At 35.4% G+C, this 21,105-nt stretch overlaps 2 protein-coding genes across 2 annotated transcripts; both read right to left on the bottom strand.

Annotated features, from left to right (window-relative positions):
* Window positions 1-14,781: 14,781 nt before the first annotated feature.
* LOC139849419 (uncharacterized) lies at window positions 14,782-15,303 on the bottom strand. Its single transcript, XM_071839078.1, has 2 exons — window positions 15,000-15,303; window positions 14,782-14,882 (listed from the first exon to the last, which is right to left on the bottom strand). The coding sequence occupies exons 1-2, from the start codon at window positions 15,301-15,303 to the stop codon at window positions 14,782-14,784; spliced, it is 405 nt and encodes a 134-aa protein (XP_071695179.1).
* A 1,158-nt stretch (window positions 15,304-16,461) lies between these two features.
* Window positions 16,462-17,895, bottom strand: LOC139849418 (uncharacterized). The gene is made up of 3 exons (XM_071839077.1): window positions 17,709-17,895; window positions 16,965-17,642; window positions 16,462-16,862 (listed from the first exon to the last, which is right to left on the bottom strand). The coding sequence occupies exons 1-3, from the start codon at window positions 17,893-17,895 to the stop codon at window positions 16,462-16,464; spliced, it is 1,266 nt and encodes a 421-aa protein (XP_071695178.1).
* Window positions 17,896-21,105: the final 3,210 nt, after the last annotated feature.

Below are 21,105 nucleotides of genomic sequence, written 5' to 3'. Positions count from 1 at the left end.
TGGTGCGAGTCTGTATGGAGAACGAGCTATTGGTACAGCTCCTGGTACAAGATCTATTTGAAATTCAACAGATCAGTGTGGAGGTAGTCCCGGTAATTCTTTCGAAAATACATCAGGAAATTCTTTTGCGGCGGGAACATCATTAATGTTCTTTTCTTCGAGTTTGACTTCTTCGATGTGTGCTAGAACGACATAGCAACCTTTTCTTATTATTTTTTGCGCCTTCAAATTACTAATAAGATTTAGCTTCGCGTTGCTCTTTTCTCCATACACCATTAAGGGTTTTCCTTTTTCTCGTACAATGCGAATCGCATGTTTGTAACATACGATTTCCGCTCTCTCCTTTTTCAACCAGTCCATGCCGATTATCACATCAGAACTCCCTAACTCTACTGGTATCAAATCAATCTTAAAAGTTTCGCTAACCATTTTAATTTCTCGATTCTGACATATCTTATATGCTGTAATTAATTTACCGTTTGCTAATTCGAGTAAAAATTTATTATCCAAAGGCGTCAATGGACAACTTATTTTAGCACAGAAATCCTTACTCATATAGCTTCTATCCGCACCCGAATTAAATAAAATATAAGCAGATGTATTGTCAATAAGAAACGTACCCGTAACAAGCTCCGGGTCTTCCTGCGCTTCAACCGCATTAATGTTGAAGACTCTTCCTCGGCCTTGCCCATTATTATCCTCCTGATTTAGACACATATTTTTATAATGGCCCTTCTTCCTGCATCCGAAACAAGTAATGTCGGCATAACTTATTCCAGCATTATTTGTTCCCTTAGTCATTGATCCGTAGATTTCGCACTTTTTCGCACCATGGCCCTTTCTTTTACACTTAGTACACACTTCCGTACAGAGCCCAGTCGGATGGTATCATTCACACCTCTGGCATGGTTTCTGTCTCTTATTGTTATTGAAATGGTTGTTGTTGCGATTGTTATTATTGTTGGGATGGTTGTTGTTGTGAAATTTGGTGCGATTGAAGTTGTGATTGTTGTGTTGATTGTTAAAATTGTGACCCTTGTCACTGGTTTCTTCCTACTTTTTCTTGACTTGTTTTGTGTTGGCTTCTTCGGCCGCCTGCTGTTTAATTCTTTCCTCAATCTGATTTATGAGTTTATGAGTCATTCGACTCGCCTTTTGTATGGAGGTGGGCTCGTGTGAGCTCATATCTTCTTGAATCCTTTCTGGTAACCCTTTCACAAATGCGTCAATTTTCTCTTCTTCATCTTTGAACGCTCCCGGACACAATAGGCACAACTCTGTGAATCGTCATTCGTACGTGATAATATCAAACCCTTGTGTTCGTAACCCTCTAAGCTCTACCTTGAGCTTATTGACCTCGTTTCTGGGACGGTATTGCTCGTTCATTAAGTGTTTGAATGCTGACCACAGTAGTGCGTAAGCAACATCTTGTCCCACCTATTCTAGATAAGTGTTCCACCATGTTAACGCAGTACCCGTGAAGGTATGCGTAGCGTACTTTACTTTATCTTTTTTAGTGCACTTACTTATGGCAAACACCGATTCAACCTTCTCAGTCCACCATTTTAATCCGATTGGACCCTCGGTTCCATCGAATTCCAAAGGTTTACAGGCAGTGAATTCTTTGTAGGAGCATCCTACACTAGTTCTCGTAGCGTTAGTTCCATTGCTGGATTCAGAGTTATTGTTGTTTTGCGTTGCAGCCTGTACTGCGGCTATGTTTGCTAAGGAAAGCACGGAAGTCTTCCTCGCTCATGTTCAAATTCTGACGAGTCGTCGGTGCCATTTCCTTCAAAAATTGCCCAAAAGAATTAAGTTAATCATATAGAATATTAAGAGTAGTCAATAGTATTTCGTAGCATAATATGAACTCATTTATAAAAGCTTTTTCTTCATATTAGCGTTTTATAGTTCTAATTCGGGTAGTACCTACCCGTTAAGTTCATACTTAGTAGCTAATATACCATTCAATTACTACGATTCTATATGAAAAACTGATTATAATAATATTTCGCGTTCAAACTTTTATACAATATTTTACAAACTTACAATACCGGTATAATACATATAGCATGAAATATAGCACACGATAACTTTGATACAAAACAGTTGTGACAACAATCCTAGTTAATATGCAAGTCGTTCAGCAAAGGCAATAAAAACACGTAATTCATAGGTCCAGAAACAAGTCATGCATTCTGGCTTTACTAAGACTACTTCCCATCCTTGGTCTTGTGGAACATAACTGTTGTGGCCGTTTACAAGACATCATGTTGTAACGTCGTCAAAGGGACGAGGGTTTTGTAATGCCCATCAGCCCCGTAATAATCTAAAAACCTTGTTTCTCACCCCCAACTACTGTATCCGTCACTTGTAGGAAGGTTTTATTTAAAAGTTGAAATCCGATGTCCTTTTTCTCACTTTGGTGAGAAGCGAACATCACTAACCCATAAGCATAACATTCTTCTTTATGTTGCATGTTAGCAGCTCTTTCTAAAGCTCGAAGTCCTATGTTGGGATATGTTGAGTCAAAATAGGTTTTTAACCCGTAGCGTAAAATTGCATTTGAGTTCCCCGCATTTAACGCTTTAAAGAAAACACGGCGTAACTTACGGTCTCCCAAATGTGATATACCCCATCTTTTAAATGAAAGCCTTTTATAAACTAAGGCATGCCTGGAACGTTCATCAAATGTTCTACACACTAATTTCACCGTAAATAATTGTGCCGACGAATTCTGACCGACTTTAGACAAGATTTTATCAATCATGTCCCCGGGTAGATTAACTTTTTGGTTGTCTATCCTTAACATCCATTTTTGTTTTTATACTGTAAAAAATAGACGAGGGTTAGATTCGTAAAAGATAATTATCAAATAATACAAGCAATTTTCACATACAACAAGAAAAGTACAAGGACACTTATTTTACATATTTTACACCTCATGATTACAACTCTTTAATCCGACTCACTAGTTTCTTCCTCTTCGGACCTGTTTCGTTTTGCTAACTTTCTTGGGATATATGGTGCTCCCCTAATACGAGCCATTCTTTTCATAAATGGTCTAGAAAAACCTAGTGGCTTAGAGGTTCTCGGGTTATTGTTACAACTTAAGAAATACGGGTGTTGATGATACATATATAGTTCATCGAAGTTGGAATCAAGTTTCTCTATTTTAATGCCCTTTCCATTATTATTTTCTTTTGCTTTTTCAAATCGGGCCAAGGTAATTTCTATAACATCATCGGAATCCTCATCGGGATCCGATTCATCGTAAAATTGGTATTCTTCCCAATATTTTGCTTCCTCGGCGGAAACACCATTGACCATTATTAATTTTGGTCCATTAGTTGAGGGTTTTCTTTTATTTGTCTGTTTTTCAGTGGTTCCTAAAATTTCCCCCTCCGGAACCTCTTCTTCCGGTTCCTCTTCTTCCGGTTCCTCCTCTTCCGGTTCCTCTTCTTCCGGTTCCTCTTCGGGAATTTGTGAATCTTCCCAATATGTATTCGACTCTTCATTATTATTAGGTGATTCGATGGGATTTGTACTAGAGTTAGACATCTAACACACAATATCAAACACGTTAAGAGATTAATATATCACATAATATTTACATGTTAACAATATATAGTTTCCAACAAAAATGTTAAGCAAACGTTTTTCAAGTAAACACGGTCGAAGTCCAGACTCACTAATGCATCCTAACAAACTTGATAAGACACACTAATGCAAATTTCTGGTTCTCTAAGACCAACGCTCGGATACCAACTGAAATGTCCCATTCATATTGATTATAAACGTTCCATATTAATTGATTTTGTCGCGAGGTTTTGACCTCTATATGAGATGTTTTTCAAAGACTGCATTCATTTTTAAAACAACCATAACCTTTATTTTATCGATAAAGGTTTAAAAAGCATTACGTAGATTATCAAATAATGATAATCTAAAATATACCGTTTACACACGACCATTACATAATGGTTTACAATAAGAATATATTACATCAAAATAAGTTTCTTGAATGCAGTTTTTACACAATATCATACAAGCATGGACTCCAAATCTTGTCCTTATTTTAGTATGCAACAGCGGAAGCTCTTAATAATCACCTGAGAATAAACATGCTTAAAACGTTAACAAAAAATGTTGGTGAGTTATAGGTTTAACCTATATATTATCAAATCATAATACTAGACCACAAGATTTCATTTTTATAGTACATCTCATATCAGGCATTTCGCAAACTACATAGAGATAAAAATCATTCATATGTTGAACACCTAGTAACCGACGTTAACATAATGCATAGAATATCCCCAAAACAGAACCGCTCGTCTGTATAATAACCTCGAAGTACTAAACCATCCATAACCTGAATGGGGGTTGTTAAGCCCATTAGATCTATCTTTAGGATTCGCATCAATTAGGGGCCATTTCCCTAATTCTTAGGTTACCAGACTTGAAGGGCGATATTCGGTTTAATAATCCAACCATAGAATGTAGTTTTGCGTACTTGTGTCTTTTTTGTAAAACATTTATAAAACTGCATGTATTCTCATCCCAAAAATACTATATTTAAAAATTGGGACTATAACTCACTTTTACAGATTTTTACTTCGTCGGGAAGTAAGACTTGGCCACTGGTCGATTCACGATCCTATAACAAATATGTACATATGTATCAAAGTATGATCAAAATATAATTACAACATTTTTTATTACGTTTTAATGATTTGAGTTTGTTAAGTCAGCAGTCCTCGTTAGTAACCTACAACTAGTTGTCTACAGTTAGATGTACAGAAATAAAGCAATATATATTATCTCAAATCAATCCACGACCTCGTGTATACAAGTGTTAGGCTAGATCACAACTCAAAGTATATATAATATTTTGGAATCAACCTCAACCCTGTATAGCTAACTCTAACATTACTGCATATAGAGTGTCTATGGTTGTTTCGAAATATATATATAGATGGGTCGATATGATATGTCAAAACATTGTATTCGTGTCTATGGTATCCCAAGATTACATAATAAATGTTAGAATACATGTATAATACAATATAAGTTAGTTAAGTTATGATTTGTATAAATTTGTTAAAAATTTCACGTAGCTACAAGAAGCAAAATTATCCTATCTTGTTTTACCCATAACTTCTTCGTTTTAAATCCGTTTCGAGTGATTCAAGTTGCTATGGTTTCATATTGAACTTAAGTTTATGAATCTAAACAGAAATAGTATAACTTTATTGTCGTAAATACAGGTTACAAGTCGTTTTTGTAATGGTAGTCATTTCAGTCGAAAGAACGACGTCTTGATGACCATTTTGGAAAACATACTTCCACTTTGAGTTTAACCATGATTTTTGGATATAGTTTCATGTTCATAAGAAAAATAATTTTTCCAGAAGAATAGCTTTTAAATCAAAGTTTATCATAGTTTTTAATTATCCAAACCAAAACATTCCCCGATATTACTACGACGGCGTATATCCGGTTTTACGGTGTTCTTCGTGGTTCCACGTTTTAAATCATTAAGTTAGTATAAAATATAGATATAGAACATGTGTCTAGTTGATTTTAAAAGTCAAGTTAGAAGGATTAACTTTTGTTTGCGAACAAGTTTAGAATTAACTAAACTATGTTCTAGTGATTACATGTTCAAATCTTCGAATAAGATAGTTTTATATATATAAATCGAATGATGTTATGAACATCATTACTACCTAAAATTTAGTAGGTAAACCTACTGAAAGTAACAAAAATTTATCTAGCTTCAAAGGATTCTTGGATGGCTTGAAAGTTCTTGAAGTAGAATCATGACACGAAAACAAGATCAAGTAAGATTTCCACACGAAATAAGATAGTTATAGTTATAGAAATTGAATAAAAGTTTAAATATGAGTATTACCTTGTATTAGAAAGATATCTTACTGTAAATAAGAAAGATTTCTTGAGCTTAGATGACTAATTGGATTGGATTAGAAAGCTTGGAAGTAATCTTGCAAACTTGATAGTATTCTTGATTTTATGAAACTAGAACTTATAGAATTTATGAAGAACACTTAGAACTTGAAGATAGAACTTGAGAGAGATCAATTAGATGAAGAAAATTGAAGAATGAAAGTGTTTGTATTTGTTTTTGGTCGTTGGTATATGGATTAGATATAAAGGATGTGTAAGTTTGTTTTCATGTAAATAATTCATGAATGATTTATAATATTTTTTGTAATTTTGTGAGATATTTCATGCTAGTTACCAAATGATGGTTCCAACATGTTTAATGACTCACATGGGCTGCTAAGGAGCTGATGATTGAGTGTATACACCAATAGTATATACATCTTAGAAGCTGTGTATTGTACAAGTACGAATACGGGTGCATACGAGTAGAATTGTTGATGAAAACGAATGAGGATGTAATTGTAAGCATTTTTGTTAAGTAGAAGTACTTTGATATATGTCATGAAGTCTTCCAAAAGTGTATTAATACATCTTAATACACTACATGTATATACATTTAATTGAGTCGTTAAGTCATCGTTAGTCGTTATATGTAAGTGTTGTTTCAGAACCTTTAAGTTAACGATCTTGTTAAATGTAATTGATCCATTGATATAATACTCAAATAAGATGTTAAATTGTTATGTTAACATGATAACATGGTATATGAATATATCTTAACATCATATATATATATATATATATATATATATATATATATATATATATATATATAATCGTTATATATATATATATATATATATATATATATATGTTAAAATACTATTACAACGATAATCGTTATATATATATATATATATATATATATATATATATATATATATATATATATATATATATATATATGTTAAAATACTATTACAACGATAATCGTTATATATATATATATATATATATATATATATATATATATAACGATTATCGTTGTAATAGTATTTTAACATATATATATATATATATATATATATATATATATATATATATATATATATATATATATATATATATATATATATATATATATATATATTGTATCAAAATCTTTAAGTTAGTAGTCTCATCTTACTTCTATAGTTCATTGTTAATACACTCAATTATATACTTAATTATCATTTTTTCATGTTAAACATAGTGTATCTATATCTTAATATGATTCATATGTATTTAGTAAGACGTTGTTATAACGATAATCGTTATATATATCGTTTCGAGTTTCTTAATTCAATAATCTCATTTTTATGTATATCACTCATTGTTAATACACTTAGTAAGATACTTACTTATCATAATATCATGGTAACTATATATATATATATCTATATATATGTCATCATTTAGTTTTTACAAGTTTTAATGTTCGTGAATCGCCGGTCAACTTGGGTGGTCAATTGTCTACATGAAACTCATTTCAATTAATCAAGTCTTAACAAGTTTAATTGCTTAACATGTTGGAAACATTTAATCATGAAAATATAGTTTTCATTTAATTTATAATCATGGAAAAGTTCGGGTTACTACAAAATGGTGCATGAGCTGACTTAGGCAGTGTGTAACCATTTGGACAATACATTTTCGTGTCTTGAACTTGTTTAGACCTCTTGACTTTGTTTAACAATTCTAATTCTTCTTCCTGAAGTCTTGCAATAAACGTGTTCACTGTAGCAATAGCAAGTTCTCCACTGGTTTTATAGTCAATACGAAACCATTCCATTCTAAAGGTAATGCTCCAGCTAGACATGTTACTTTGTCTTTCTCAGCAATGGTCACATCATGCTTGTGTAGTTCAGCTAGCAAATGACGGTATCTTTCAACCAATTCTGTAATAGATTCTCCAACTTGCCAGTGAAAACGATCAAACTCAGATTTCAACTCTAAGCATTTTCTAGTTCTGTAAGATGTATTTCCTTCATTAAAAGTACGAAGTGCTTCCCATATCTTGAATGAGTTATCATGACACAGAAATTGATGGATAATCGGACCATCAAGAGCACTTGTCAAGTTACAGTATATCTTCTTTTCCAAGTTATACTCTTCACGTTCTTCCGAAGGCATATTATGCAACGTATACAATTCATTTGTAACAGGTGAATGTGGCCATTGAAATTCAGTTTCAATGTACTTCCAAAGCTTCGTGTCCTGACCATCAGACCAAATCTTAAATCTCGACTTCCAAGTGGAATAGTTATCCATATTCATTAACCTCGGACATTTTGTACCACTTCCGGATTCACTCTCAGCAAGGAGTAATCGTTGAGTCATATTCGTAATACTCTGAATAAATGGTGCAGCTAATGCATAATCGTTTGAATTAAACAACTTGAAAAATTTTACCAAAGGTAAACCGTGCGATTCAGGATATCAACCGTACGCGTGACAATCTCAACCATACGTGTCACAACTCAAGCGTACATGTCACTACTTAATCGTACGTGTCAAAGCTCAAACAAAGAACCAAATACTAAGTCTCGGACGTGCGAGTAAGGAACACCCGTGTGATTACTCGTACGTGTCACTGTCAACCGCTTGATCACTCATGCGATCAGAATAGTCACTTAACCTAACAAGGTTATGCTAAACCGTGCGGGTGAGTTCACGAGTGATGTCAACCGTCTGGTCAACCGCACAAGTGATCAAATTTTTTGACCCACTTGTGTGAGCTGCTGTTCACCCTAATTCACTCAAAAACCCTAGAAATTGATGTTAAACCTCAATTTCTTCATCCACAAGTTGGATTAGCACTAAACTAACATAAACACACTCTCTAATCACAATTACACACGTAAAAATGATTCTTTTTTGATCAAAATCACTTTAAAACTCAAAAACCCAAAATAACAAACTCTTTAATCACCAAAAATCACTAGATGATGTTGAAATCACAACCAACGCTCTAATACCAATGATAAAACATGACTAGGAAATTCGAAATCAACAGGTTTAATTCACATAAAGGTGAAATTAGTGAACCAAACCATTCTGATGAATATTGTGCTTTTGGGGATTAATTTAGTCAAACCACAACAATGGATTGTGTGATTAGATTAACACCTAGAGCTATTATTCACCTCTTGAGTGATTTGGGTTGAGAGAGAATCGGATAAGGCTACCAGATCTGAGTGATGTGTGTGTAATGAGAGGCTTAACCTAAAATGAAGAACATAACACTTAAATACCCCTGCTGTTGAGTCAATCGCGCGAGTCAGCTGTCACTCGTACGAGTGATCTGTCTCAGCCGTGCGGGTGATCACTCACTCGTGTATGTATACTCAGATTAGATTTGTGACTCAGCTCAGCTCAACCGTGCATATGAGCTTATCAGCTGTACGAGTGAGACTTCACTCGTACGTCTGACAGAGTCTAGTAATGTCAGACATCCTTATCGCGTTCCTGCAGTACCTGTAACCACATATAAACATAGATAGGATAATAACGAGCGATCATGGTAGCCCATAAACTGATGTACTCTTCACAAACGTAAGGTAGATGTCTAGGGACTTACAGAAAATGCATCAACACATACTTTTGTCTGCTTAAAGCCTTTTTCAATCAAAATATTCGATTCCCCGGCAGCGGCGCTAAAAAGATGTACCTCCTATGATATAGCCAAAACAGACGGTTTTGTTCGTGTGGTGTCGTTAGGTCGCAGGGCGTCAAATTTGGTATAGCACAGAGAAGTTGTCGTTTAATTTATATTTTACGGGGCCTAAATTTACTCTTAACTTTCTAATGTAGAAGGTGTAAGTTAACCTAGGGTCATGCTTTTGAATGGTTAAACGAATTGAAGATTAAGTGGATAATTGTCTTTTATTTAAATTACCTGGATAAAAGATAGTAGTTGGTTTAAGCTAAAATCCTAATTGTGGAAAAGTAAATAAAGTGGGAGGATGTCCGGAGTGTGCAGATCTGGGAAATGTTGACCAAGATATCAGTTTGGGTTAGGGAAAGGTAATTATGTTGATATTAAAGCTTATGATTGAAATGGTGTAGATCTGGTTGGATGAGCCAATTACACAGACCTACTTATCTTTAAACTCTCAGAGTTCTAATTGAGCAGTGAAAAGTATGTCACGTGGTTGTATAATTGAAACGTGACAATACCTCAGAGGTTACCCTTAGTAAAGCACTAGGTTTATTAGTGAGTTGAGTTCTAATCGTAACACTCATTATCAGTTTGGTTAACTAAATAACAACGTGCTGTGTTGATTGAACACTGATCACAAACGGAAGGAGTCCATCGGATTAAGTTGACAAAACCTTAAATGAAAACTAACAACCATTTAATCATACTAATGAGATCAAACCAAGACAAATATACATCGTTAAAGTTGATATACTGAAAGTAAAGCAGATAGAAACCTAACAGGTACCTAGACAGTTGGTATGACTTAATCCTAGGGCAACAATCAAACAAGAACATGCAATAGGTTTGGATCATACAGTTAGGGCACTAGCTAGATCTTAACAGCTCATAAGAGGTCTCTTTGAAATAGTCAATAGGCATACTAATTCATTCATGTCTCAATTCCTAGGTTCCGTGTCCTAAAAGCGCATTAAATGCCTCTCCGGAACTCCGGCCATACCGAGTTCATAGAATCTTCAGATACAGTATAACCAGGGATCTTAATCCTATGAAGTGTCTAAGTTCATATAGGTGGACAAGTCCTGATCACAACCTAGGTTGGTCAATCCTTAAGATGCTAGCATACAAATCTATCAGACTTCCTAGTTTAGTATAATAACAATAACTGTACTAATTTAACATAATTATGCTAACCCAAACTTCTATCATGGCAACATACAGATTACTTATGCTATCATGGTAATATCGGAACGCATTATTAAACATAAAAGGTAAGGATACATGTTTAATACAAAAGACAAGCATTTCGGATAAAAACCTGAAAAGGCCGAAGAAATCTGCCCGAGATCGCAGGGACTCGCTGGGATATCCTCCGAAAAATAAAAGCTAAGCTAGTTACTACTAAAAACTAACCTAAAACATGAAAATATAAAATGAATTGTAAATTGAGTGTGTATTGAAATGGATGGAGAAGGCCTTTTAAATAGACTTGATTTTTGCCTGCAAACGGCTGGCAGGCCGTTTGGCAGGCCGTTTGGCAGGCCGTTTGGCAGGCCGTTTGCCAAGCCATGCCGTTTGCTTGGGCCATTTGGTAGGCCGTATCTAAGCCAGGAAAGCTGTTTGGCAGGCTGTTTGGATTGCCTGGTCAGCCTGATTTCCTGGATCGTAACTCGTTTTCTTGTCTTTTACCCTTTTCGCTTTAGATTCTTCGTTTTAGCTCCGTTTTACTTGATTCTTTTTGCATCGCCTTTGTAATAATCTACAAAATCAACCGACAAAGTGATTATTTTTGCGATAAAGTTTGGAACTTTATGGGTTTTAGGGCCCAATATCGGGGGTAAAAACGTGACTTTTTGGCCGATATCAATCAAGAACTCGAAATCATGTAGTATCACTTAGCTAGAGCTACAAAGTTGAAGGTTATGCATCCACTAGCCTGAAGACTATGTCGGATGTGAGGAGTCACCCTCAAAGAGATCTATCCACAGTATTCACATTTACCACAAACAAGTAATTAACGATATCAGAATCGGGGTTTAAGCTAAGTCATAAACTTAACACAATAGAATATAGTTTTAAGCACTTATGTCCATAATGTGTAAAACATAAATCAAGCATGTTTTTTCATCCTAAAATAATAAGTTTGCTAAAAGCAAGTAAAAATGGGACTATGATACTCACAATGATGAGTAACGGCTAAAGTAGTAATTGCAGTTAAGTGTTTCAACGACTCCGAGATCAAGAACCTAGATAAATGATTTAGGTTAGAGGTCATACTATGATAAATATAGTATTTAGTTAAGTTTATTATATGAGTTAGTAAGTTTTACATGTTCGTTTCGATTTTTGGTTTCGTTTAGTTCTTAGTTTTCTTACTTAGTGTTTTCAGATTTAACTATTTTGAACTATCATTTTGATCCTAGTGTTTATCCCAAAATACACAACCATTTAGGATGAGATTAACACCTTTGGAAAGGTCTTTGAGTTCTCTTTTCAAATATGTAAGGTTCTGTTTATGAATCAAAATAAAAGTTGGTCAAAAGTGCATGTTTTTACAGGTGTGCAAAACTGTCTAGATTTACACTTTTAGTTCCCATGCAAGCTTAAAATTAGTAAAATACTTTTGTTTGACTTGAACTCTTTACAAAGGGTTTATAAGACATAAAATAACTTGTTTTTAAAAGGATATGACTCCAGGTCTCCATTAAGTTAGTTTTTGCAAGTGGTTTTCTAGACCTAATTCAGACAACAAAAAATTTCATAGGTCAACAAGAAAAGGTCATTTCTCCATGAATATTACATGTTTTCAAGTGGTTCAAATTGGGTTTTACTCATCTATATGTCCTCTTTAAAGTTAAAAAGATTATTTTTCCAGAATACTTTTAGTTTTTGATTTATACCCCAATCTTTGGACCTTGGTCAGATTAGTCCAAAGTCTGACACATAAAATAAAAATCAAAAATACCTTTTTCTTTGAGAAAAATCACGAAAACTTTACAGAGAGCTTAGAACATATATATGAACATGGATTAAATTTATGAAGCCCAGATCTAAAGTCTAAGTTGGTTTTTGAGTGACGAACTTACAAAGGCTGTTTTGGACAGCTTGATGGTTTTAAAGTTTCTAAGAGTTTTCGTTAGTTTTTCTTGTGTTTTAGTGTTCAAATCTTCAAAATAACTTCTATTAGTGATATATAACATATATGTAAGTATAAAAATATAGCCACAACTTGACAAGATCATGGCTTGGCACATGAACATCCTTGTGTTAAAACACTAGTTCTAGTATTCTCATCAAGTTTGATCTTGTTAGAGAGCTTGTAAAAGATGAAGAAGTTAGTTAAATTTTTATACCTTTATGAAGATGCAAGATGAAGATGATGAAGATGACTTGAAGATGGGTTTGAAGATGTATGAAGATTGATATGAAGGTGGATGAATGTTGAGAGAAAAAGTGTAAGTAACAACCTAGAGAAATGAAGTGAGTGAATGGGTGGTGGTGGCGTGTTTTAGGGAAAGGAGGAAGAAAAAAATGACTAAAAGCTCATGCATCATTTAATGTTGTGAGGTGATGGCTAGTGCATGCAATTAGAAGGCTTAATGACATGCATGAAGTCTTAATCTAGTTTAAGGTTAACTAATGAAGGCTAGTCACTTAATCTTGAGTTTAAGTGTTAATGGTGCTAGTTAGTTTACAAATGATGCAAGACTTATTTTAATATACAAGTTCAAGTATCACTTTGATATAAAAAGATGTATTTTACATGTTACTAGTTAATAAGGTCTTTTTATATACTATAGTAAATACTTAGGAAATTATTTACATATACTTATGAAATGGCATATGTAAAAATGTTATAGTCTTTTATTTGTTGTTACCTTGCGAATTAAAGTTAGAGTGAAAGTAGTTCCCTAAATGCTTACAAAATGACTATAAATCTTACAAAAGACTAAAAAGACTCAAGAAATCAAATTGCTTATCGTGTCGAAGCTTAAATCATTCAAGTTAGGTTAAGAAAACCTAGTCGGAAAAATCCGGGTTATCACAGTACCCACCCGTTAAAGAAAATTTCGTCCCGAAATTTTAGGTAGTACCTGACGTTTGTGTGATATTAGTGAAAAGATGTGGATACTTCTGCCGCATGTTGTCCTCCCGCTCCAAGTAAATTCCGGTCATCTATGAGCATTCCAACGAACTTTGACAATCGGAATCTTACTATGCTTCAATCCCTTAACCTCACGATCCATGATCTCAGCTGGTTCCTCGATATAATGAAGTTTATTGTCTATACGAATCTCTTCCAACGGAATGATGAGACTCTCACCGGACAAACACTTCTTCAAGTTTGAGACGTGAAAAGCATCATGGATACCGCTCAGTTCTTGCGGTAGTTTCAATCGATAAGCCACAGGGCCAATCCTTTCAATTATCTCGAAAGGTCCAACATATCTTGGGTTTAGTTTTCCTCGCTTCCCAAATCGAATCACACCCTTCCAGGGAGACACTTTAAGCATGCCTTTGTCTCCTACCTGAAATTCTAAGTCTTTTCTGCGAACATCAGCATTGCTCTTTTGTCGGCTCATGGCAGTCCTCAATCTCTCTTGAATCTGAAAGATTTTCTCGGTTGTCTCATGTATGATTTCTGGACCGGTGAGTTGTCTATCACCCACTTGATTCCAACATAGAGGTGATCTACATTTTCTACCATAGAGAGCTTCAAATGGTGTGGCCTTAATACTCGCATGATAACTGTTGTTATACAAAAATTCCGCTAACGGTAGATATTTATCCCATCCACTACCAAAATCAATAACACATGCTCGTAGCATATCTTCTAAGGTTTGGATGGTCCTTTCACTTTGTTCGTCGGGTTGCGGATGGTAGGCGGTACTCATCTCCACGCGAGTTCCTAAAGCTTTTTGCAAAGATTGCCAAAATCTTGACGCGAATCGACTATCCCGGTCAGATATAATAGAGACAGGCACTCCATGTCTTGAAATAACTTCTTTCAAATATAATTGTGCCAATTTCTCCATCCTATCCGTCTCTTTCATAGCTAGAAAATGTGCAGACTTAGTAAGACGATCGACAATCGCCCAAATAGTGTCATAACCACTCGCGGTTCTAGGTAACTTCGTTATAAAGTCCATTGTTATTCTTTCCCATTTCCATTATGGGATTTTCGGTTTCTGCAACAACCCTGACGGTTTTTGGTTATCCACTTTGACTTTCGCACAAGTCAAACATTTGCTCACATAAGTAGCAACGTCAGCTTTCATGTTAGGCCACCAATAAAATTCTTTATGATCATGATACATCTTCCCGGTTCCAGGGAAAATTGAGTATCTCGTCTTGTACGCTTCATCTAGCACAAGTTTTCTTAACTCACCATGCTTTGGTACCCATACACGTCCTGCAAAGTAACAGGTCCCATCACCCTTTACTTCAAATTGCTTAACCAATCCTTTAATCGCCGCATCATTCCAATGCTCCTCCTTCACAACCTCTAATTGAGAATCTCGAATTTGAGAAACAAGATTTGCATGAATAGTCCTATTCAATGCTCTAACTCGCAGAGGTTTAATCCTTTCCTTCCGGCTCAACGCATCGGTAACCACGTTAGCCTTCCCAGGATGATAACATATTTTGCAGTCATAATCATTCAACAATTCAATCCAACGTCGTTTTCGCATATTTAATTGTTTCTGATCAAAAATATGCTGAAGACTCTTGTGATCCGTAAACACAGTGCATTTAGTTCCATACAAATAGTGTCTCCATATTTTAAGTGCAAAGACAACAGCTCCCAACTCTAAATCATTAATTGTATAGTTCTGCTCGTGCACCTTCAGTTGTCTTGATGCATAGGCAATGACCTTCTGTCGTTGCATCAAAACACATCCCAGTACTTGAAGCGAGGCGTCACAATAAACCACAAAATTGTCATTTCCTTCCGGTAATGATAATATAGGTGCATTAGTTAATTTATGCTTCAGTTGTTGAAATGCAGACTCTTGTTCCTTCAACCATTCAAACTTCTTGCCTTTGTGAGTCAATGCAGTTAAAGGTCGTGCAATTTTCGAAAAATCTTGGATAAACCTTCGGTAATATCCAGCAAGACCTAAAAATTTCCTCACATGAGTCGGGGTCTTAGGAAATTCCCAATTTCCAATAGCCTCGATCTTGGCTGGATCAACATGAATACCTTGGCTACTAACCACGTGACCCAAAAATTGTCCCGATTGCAACCAAAAATCAAACTTTGAAAACTTGGCGTACAATTGCTCTTTCTCTAGCAATCCAAGAATTAACCTCAAGTGTTCTTCATGTTCTTCCTTACTTTTGGAGTAGATCAATATGTCATCAATGAATACGATAACAAACTTGTTCAAATATGGCTTACACACACGGTTCATGAGATCCATGGATACCGCAGGTGCGTTAGTCAAACCAAATGGCATGACTAAGAACTCGTAATGGCCATATCGTATCCTAAAATTGGTCTTAGTAATGTCATCCTCCTTGACTCTTAGTTGATGATAACCAGATATTAAATCAATCTTCGAATACACACTCGATCCATGTAATTGATTGAACAAATCATCGATCCTCGATAGTGGGTACCGATTCTTAATCGTCAATTTGTTTAACTCTCGATAATCTATGCACATCCTCATAGATCCATCTTTTTTCTTTACAAATAGAATAGGAGCACCCCAGGGCAATGAACTAGGTCGAATAAATCCTTTATCTAATAGTTCTTGAAATTGGTTCGACAACTCTTGTAATTGCGAAGGTGCTAATTGATACGGTGGTCGAGCAACAGGTGCAGCACCAGGAATTAAGTTGATTTAGAATTCAACTTCTCTATGCGGAGGAAGACCAGGTAAATCTTCAGGAAAAACTCCAGGAAAATCCTTTACTACCGGTACATCCTCAAGTCGCTTCTCCTCCGACTCTATCTCTTTTACGTGTGCGAGGATAAATTGACATCCTTTCCTTAAACATTTTTGAGCCTTCATGCAAGAAATGATGTTGAGTTTCGTTCCACTCTTGTCTCCTTGCACTACTAAAGTTTCACCATTCGCGAGAGGAATACGAATGGCTTTCTCCGCACAAGCAATATCCACGTGGTTCTTAGATAACCAATCCATACCAATAATAACATCAAAAATACCTAACTCAACATGTATAAGATTAACTTCAAATAGTGTATCAGCTAATGTTAGAACACAACCACGAAAGATCTTATCTACTTTCAAAATTTTGCCATTAGCCAATTCTATGACATACTAAGTGTCTAAGGCAGTTGGAGGTACGTTAATCACGGTACTAAAGTCCTTAGAAATAAAACTTCTATCAGCACCACTATCAAATAGCATATAAGCAATGCAGTTGTTAAAAAGAAATGTACCGGTGACCAACTCCGGATCTTCACGAGCTCCTTTTGCCGAGATATTAAATGATCTTCCTTTTGCATTTCCATCCTTCTTGGCATTCGGACACTGATTCTTCATGTGCCCCACTTGTCCACATCCATAACAAGTCTTGGGTTTGTTTCCAGTTGGCTGCGCGAGATTGACTCTGCAATCTTTGGACATATGTCCCACCTTTTTGCACCTATCACAAACAATAGTGAAAGCTCCATAATGATGCTTATAACATCGATTACAATAAGGTTTCTTGCCATTGTAGTTCTTGTTGGCAATCGTATTCTTGGACTTAGGTTTGTCATTCTTCTTCTGCCAAGAACTATTTCCTTGGTTCTCGTTCCACTTGCTCTTGTTGCCTTGAGCTTTAACATTAGGCGTCGCTTTCGGCGCTTGACAATGCGTAACCTGATCCATCAAATTGTGTGCCATTCGGATAACATATTGAAGAGTTCTTGGTTTAGAAGACATTACATCACCTTGGATGTCTTCCGAGAGTCCCCACACATACCTCTCGATTTTATTTTCTTCAGTAGTAACAAACTCAGGACACATCAAAGTAAGTTCTAGGAATCGCTTCGTGTATCCAGTGATGTCAGTTCCTTGAATTTCCAAATTCCATAACTCAATCTCAAGTTTCTAAATCTCGTTTCTTGGACAATACTCACTTATCATCATTCGCTTGAATTCTTCCCATGGTGTTGCGTAAGCTTCATCCATGCCTGCAGACTGAGCAAAAGAATTCCACCATGTAAGAGCACTGTCTTGAAGAGTACAGCTGGCAAACTTTACTCTATCTACATCAGCATAGTTGCTGATCCTGAAAACTGACTCGAGCTTCTCAAACCACCTCATCAAACCAACCGGTCCTTCCACTCCAGTGAAAGTTTGAGGTTTGCAGTTGATAAACTCCTTGTAGGTACATCTTTGTGGAGCATTACTTCCACCAGATCCTCCAGCTTGACTTGCATTTCATCAACTTGGGAGTCGGTAAAAGTCCTTCGTGTTTGCATTATCCTTCATGATAATCAAAAGAGACTATCAATTACTTAAAACAATATATACGAAATAAATAGTAGTGATTGTACATAATTGCACAATTAAGAAAATGAACTAAACTTCATAACAATAAAAGCCATTTCCATTAGCATTTTATAATTACAAAATTTGGGTAATATCCACCCATTTACAAGTTCACTTGGATAATTTTGCTAGTACAATTAGAGTTACTACTACGTTTCCTATATATATCCGATTAAGTGGTAGATAGTCAAAATTTACTAATGCTATACAACACTAGTAGGGATCACCACAATCTCCCAAAACAATCTAAGATCTTCACTGGCGATCTTGAGCGAACATTTGCAAGTCCGCCGAATGCATCACCTCCATAGCACCCAATCTTGAATCAAAATCAATCATGGTACGCTCCATCCTATCAACATTACCCGCATATCGCTCCATCCACTGCTAAAGAGCTCTACCCTAGCATAGAGGTTATCATAGTCATCCCTAAACTCCTTGACAGAAGCCTCTAATGCCTCTTGCTTATCGGAATCATACAACGTCTGAACAGAATGAAATAGCCTAGAGAAATGGTTATCAAGACGGCGAATTCGGGCAATAATAGTAAAAAGAGTGTCCCTAATAGTTTGGCCAGTCAACACATCAACACCTCCTCGGGAAGGCAGAACATGCACCTCATGATAAGGTGTACCCTCCTCATGTACCCAAGAGGAAATCATGGTTCTAACCCAACCTCAATGTCTCCAAAACGGTTGGTAAACATTCGCGTCTTCGTCGGAGCTATCATCACTACTCGTGCTTGAGTTCACCATCGGGTCGGAAAAGTAGTTGGAAGACATCAAGCTTTGCGAAGTGGCCATCTTAAGTCATCACACAAAAACATACAAGTTAACATATAGAAGTTTCGACAAGCAAAATGACACAAAATACCAAAATACGTGAAAGACGGAAAATGACTCAGTTATAGACTTGACTCACTAATGCATCCTAGTATCTTAGACACACTAATGCAGTCCTGTTCCTCATAACCTGGGTTCTGAATACCATTATTGTCACAACCCCATTTTGATCTCGAAATGTGACGTGATAGGTGTCCCAGTTATAGTTAACGATTTCTAATGATGGCAGCGAAAACGTTTTTATTACGACATACAAGTACAAGTTTTATGTTACATGTCGGGACTCAAAAGAAAAGTACAACAATTACAACCAAAACATAACAAAGTACAACACTTATACACAGTGCATGATGATTTATTTTAAAACGACGTCCCGACATCCTGACGACATCCCAAAAGCCAACCTGAAAGTATGCGGACTCCTGCTTAAGGACCTGAGAAAACACATGCTTAAAACTGTAACAATAATGTTGGTGAGATCATAGGTTTAATGTATATAAATGTAAAAAAAAAATAAATAAACATGAGCTCCTGATATCGAACTTAACAATCAAGAACCCGAAATCATGTAGTCTCACTTAGCTAGAGCTACAAAGTCAAAGGTTATGCATCCGCTAGCCTGAAGACTATGCCGTATGTGAGGAGTCACCCTCAAATAGATCTAATCCCAGTATTCGCGTTTACCACAAACAAGTAATTAACGATATCAGAATCGGGGTTTAAGCTAAGTCATAAACTCAACACAATAGAATATAATTTTAAGCACTTATGTCCATAATGTGTAAAACATAAAAGAAGCATGTTTCTCATCCTAAAATAATAAGTTTGCTAAAAACAAGTAAAAATGGGACTATGATACTCACAATGATGCGTAACGGCTAAAGTAGTAAGTGCGGTTAAGTGTTTCAACGACTCCGAGATCAAGAACCTAGATAAATGATTTAGGTCAGAGGTCATACTATGATAAATATAGTATTTAGTTAAGTTTATTATATGAGTTAGTAAGTTTTACATGTTCGTTTCGGTTTTTGGTTTCGTTTAGTTCTTAGTTTCCTTACTTAGTGTTTTCAGATTTTACTTTTTGAACCATCATTTTGATCCTAGTGTTTCTCCCAAAATACACATCTATTTAGGATGAGATTACCACATCTGGAAAGTTCTTTGAGTTCTTTTTTCAAATATGTAAGGCTCTATTTATGACTCAAAATAAAAGTTGGTCAAAAATGCATATTTTTATGGGTGTGCAAAACCTTCAGATTTACACTTTTAGATCCCATGCAAGCTTAAAATTAGTAAAACACTTTTGTTTGACTTGAGCTCTTTACAGAGGGTTTAAAGACATAAGATAACTTGTGTTTAAAAGGATTTGACTCTAGGTCTCCATTACGTTAGTTTTTGCAAGTGGCTTTCTAGACCTAATTCAGACAGCAACAAAGTTCATAGGTCAACAAGAAAAGGTCATTTCTCCATGAATATTACATGTTTGCAAGTGGTTCAATTTGGGTTTTACTCCTCTATGTGTCCTATTTAAAGATCAAAAGATTATTTTTCCAGAACCTTTTTAGTTTTTGATTTATACCCCAATCTTTGGACCTTGGTCAGATCTATCCAAAGTCTGACACATAGTGAGAAAATAAAAATCAAATATACCTTTTTCTTTGAGAAAAATCACGAAAACTTTATAGAGAGCTTAGAAAATATATATGAACATGGATTAAATTTATGAAGCCCAGATCTAAAGTCTAAGTTGGTTTTTGAGTGACAAACTTACAAAGGCTCTTTTGGACAGCTTGATGGTTTTAAAGTTTCTAAGTGTTTTAGTTAGTTTTTCTTGTGTTTTAGTGTTCAAATCTTCAAAATAACTTTTATTAGTGATATATAACATATATGTAAGTATAAAAATATAGCCACAACTTGACAAGATCATGGCTTTGCACATGAACATCCTTGTGTTTAAACACTAGTTCTAGTATTCTCACCAAGTTTGATCTTGTTAGAGGGCTTGTAAAAGATGAAGAAGTTGGTTAAATTTTTATACCTTTATGAAGATGAAAGATGAAGATGACTTGAAGATGGGTTTGAAGATGTATGAAGATTAATATGAAGGTGGATGAATGTTGAGAGAAAAAGTGTAAGTAAC

Source organism: Rutidosis leptorrhynchoides, chromosome 5 (assembly GCF_046630445.1).
Source record: "Rutidosis leptorrhynchoides isolate AG116_Rl617_1_P2 chromosome 5, CSIRO_AGI_Rlap_v1, whole genome shotgun sequence".
Lineage (NCBI taxonomy): Eukaryota > Viridiplantae > Streptophyta > Magnoliopsida > Asterales > Asteraceae > Rutidosis > Rutidosis leptorrhynchoides.
The sequence above is the reverse complement of the archived record's forward strand: the minus strand, read 5'-3'. Positions and strand labels throughout refer to the sequence as shown.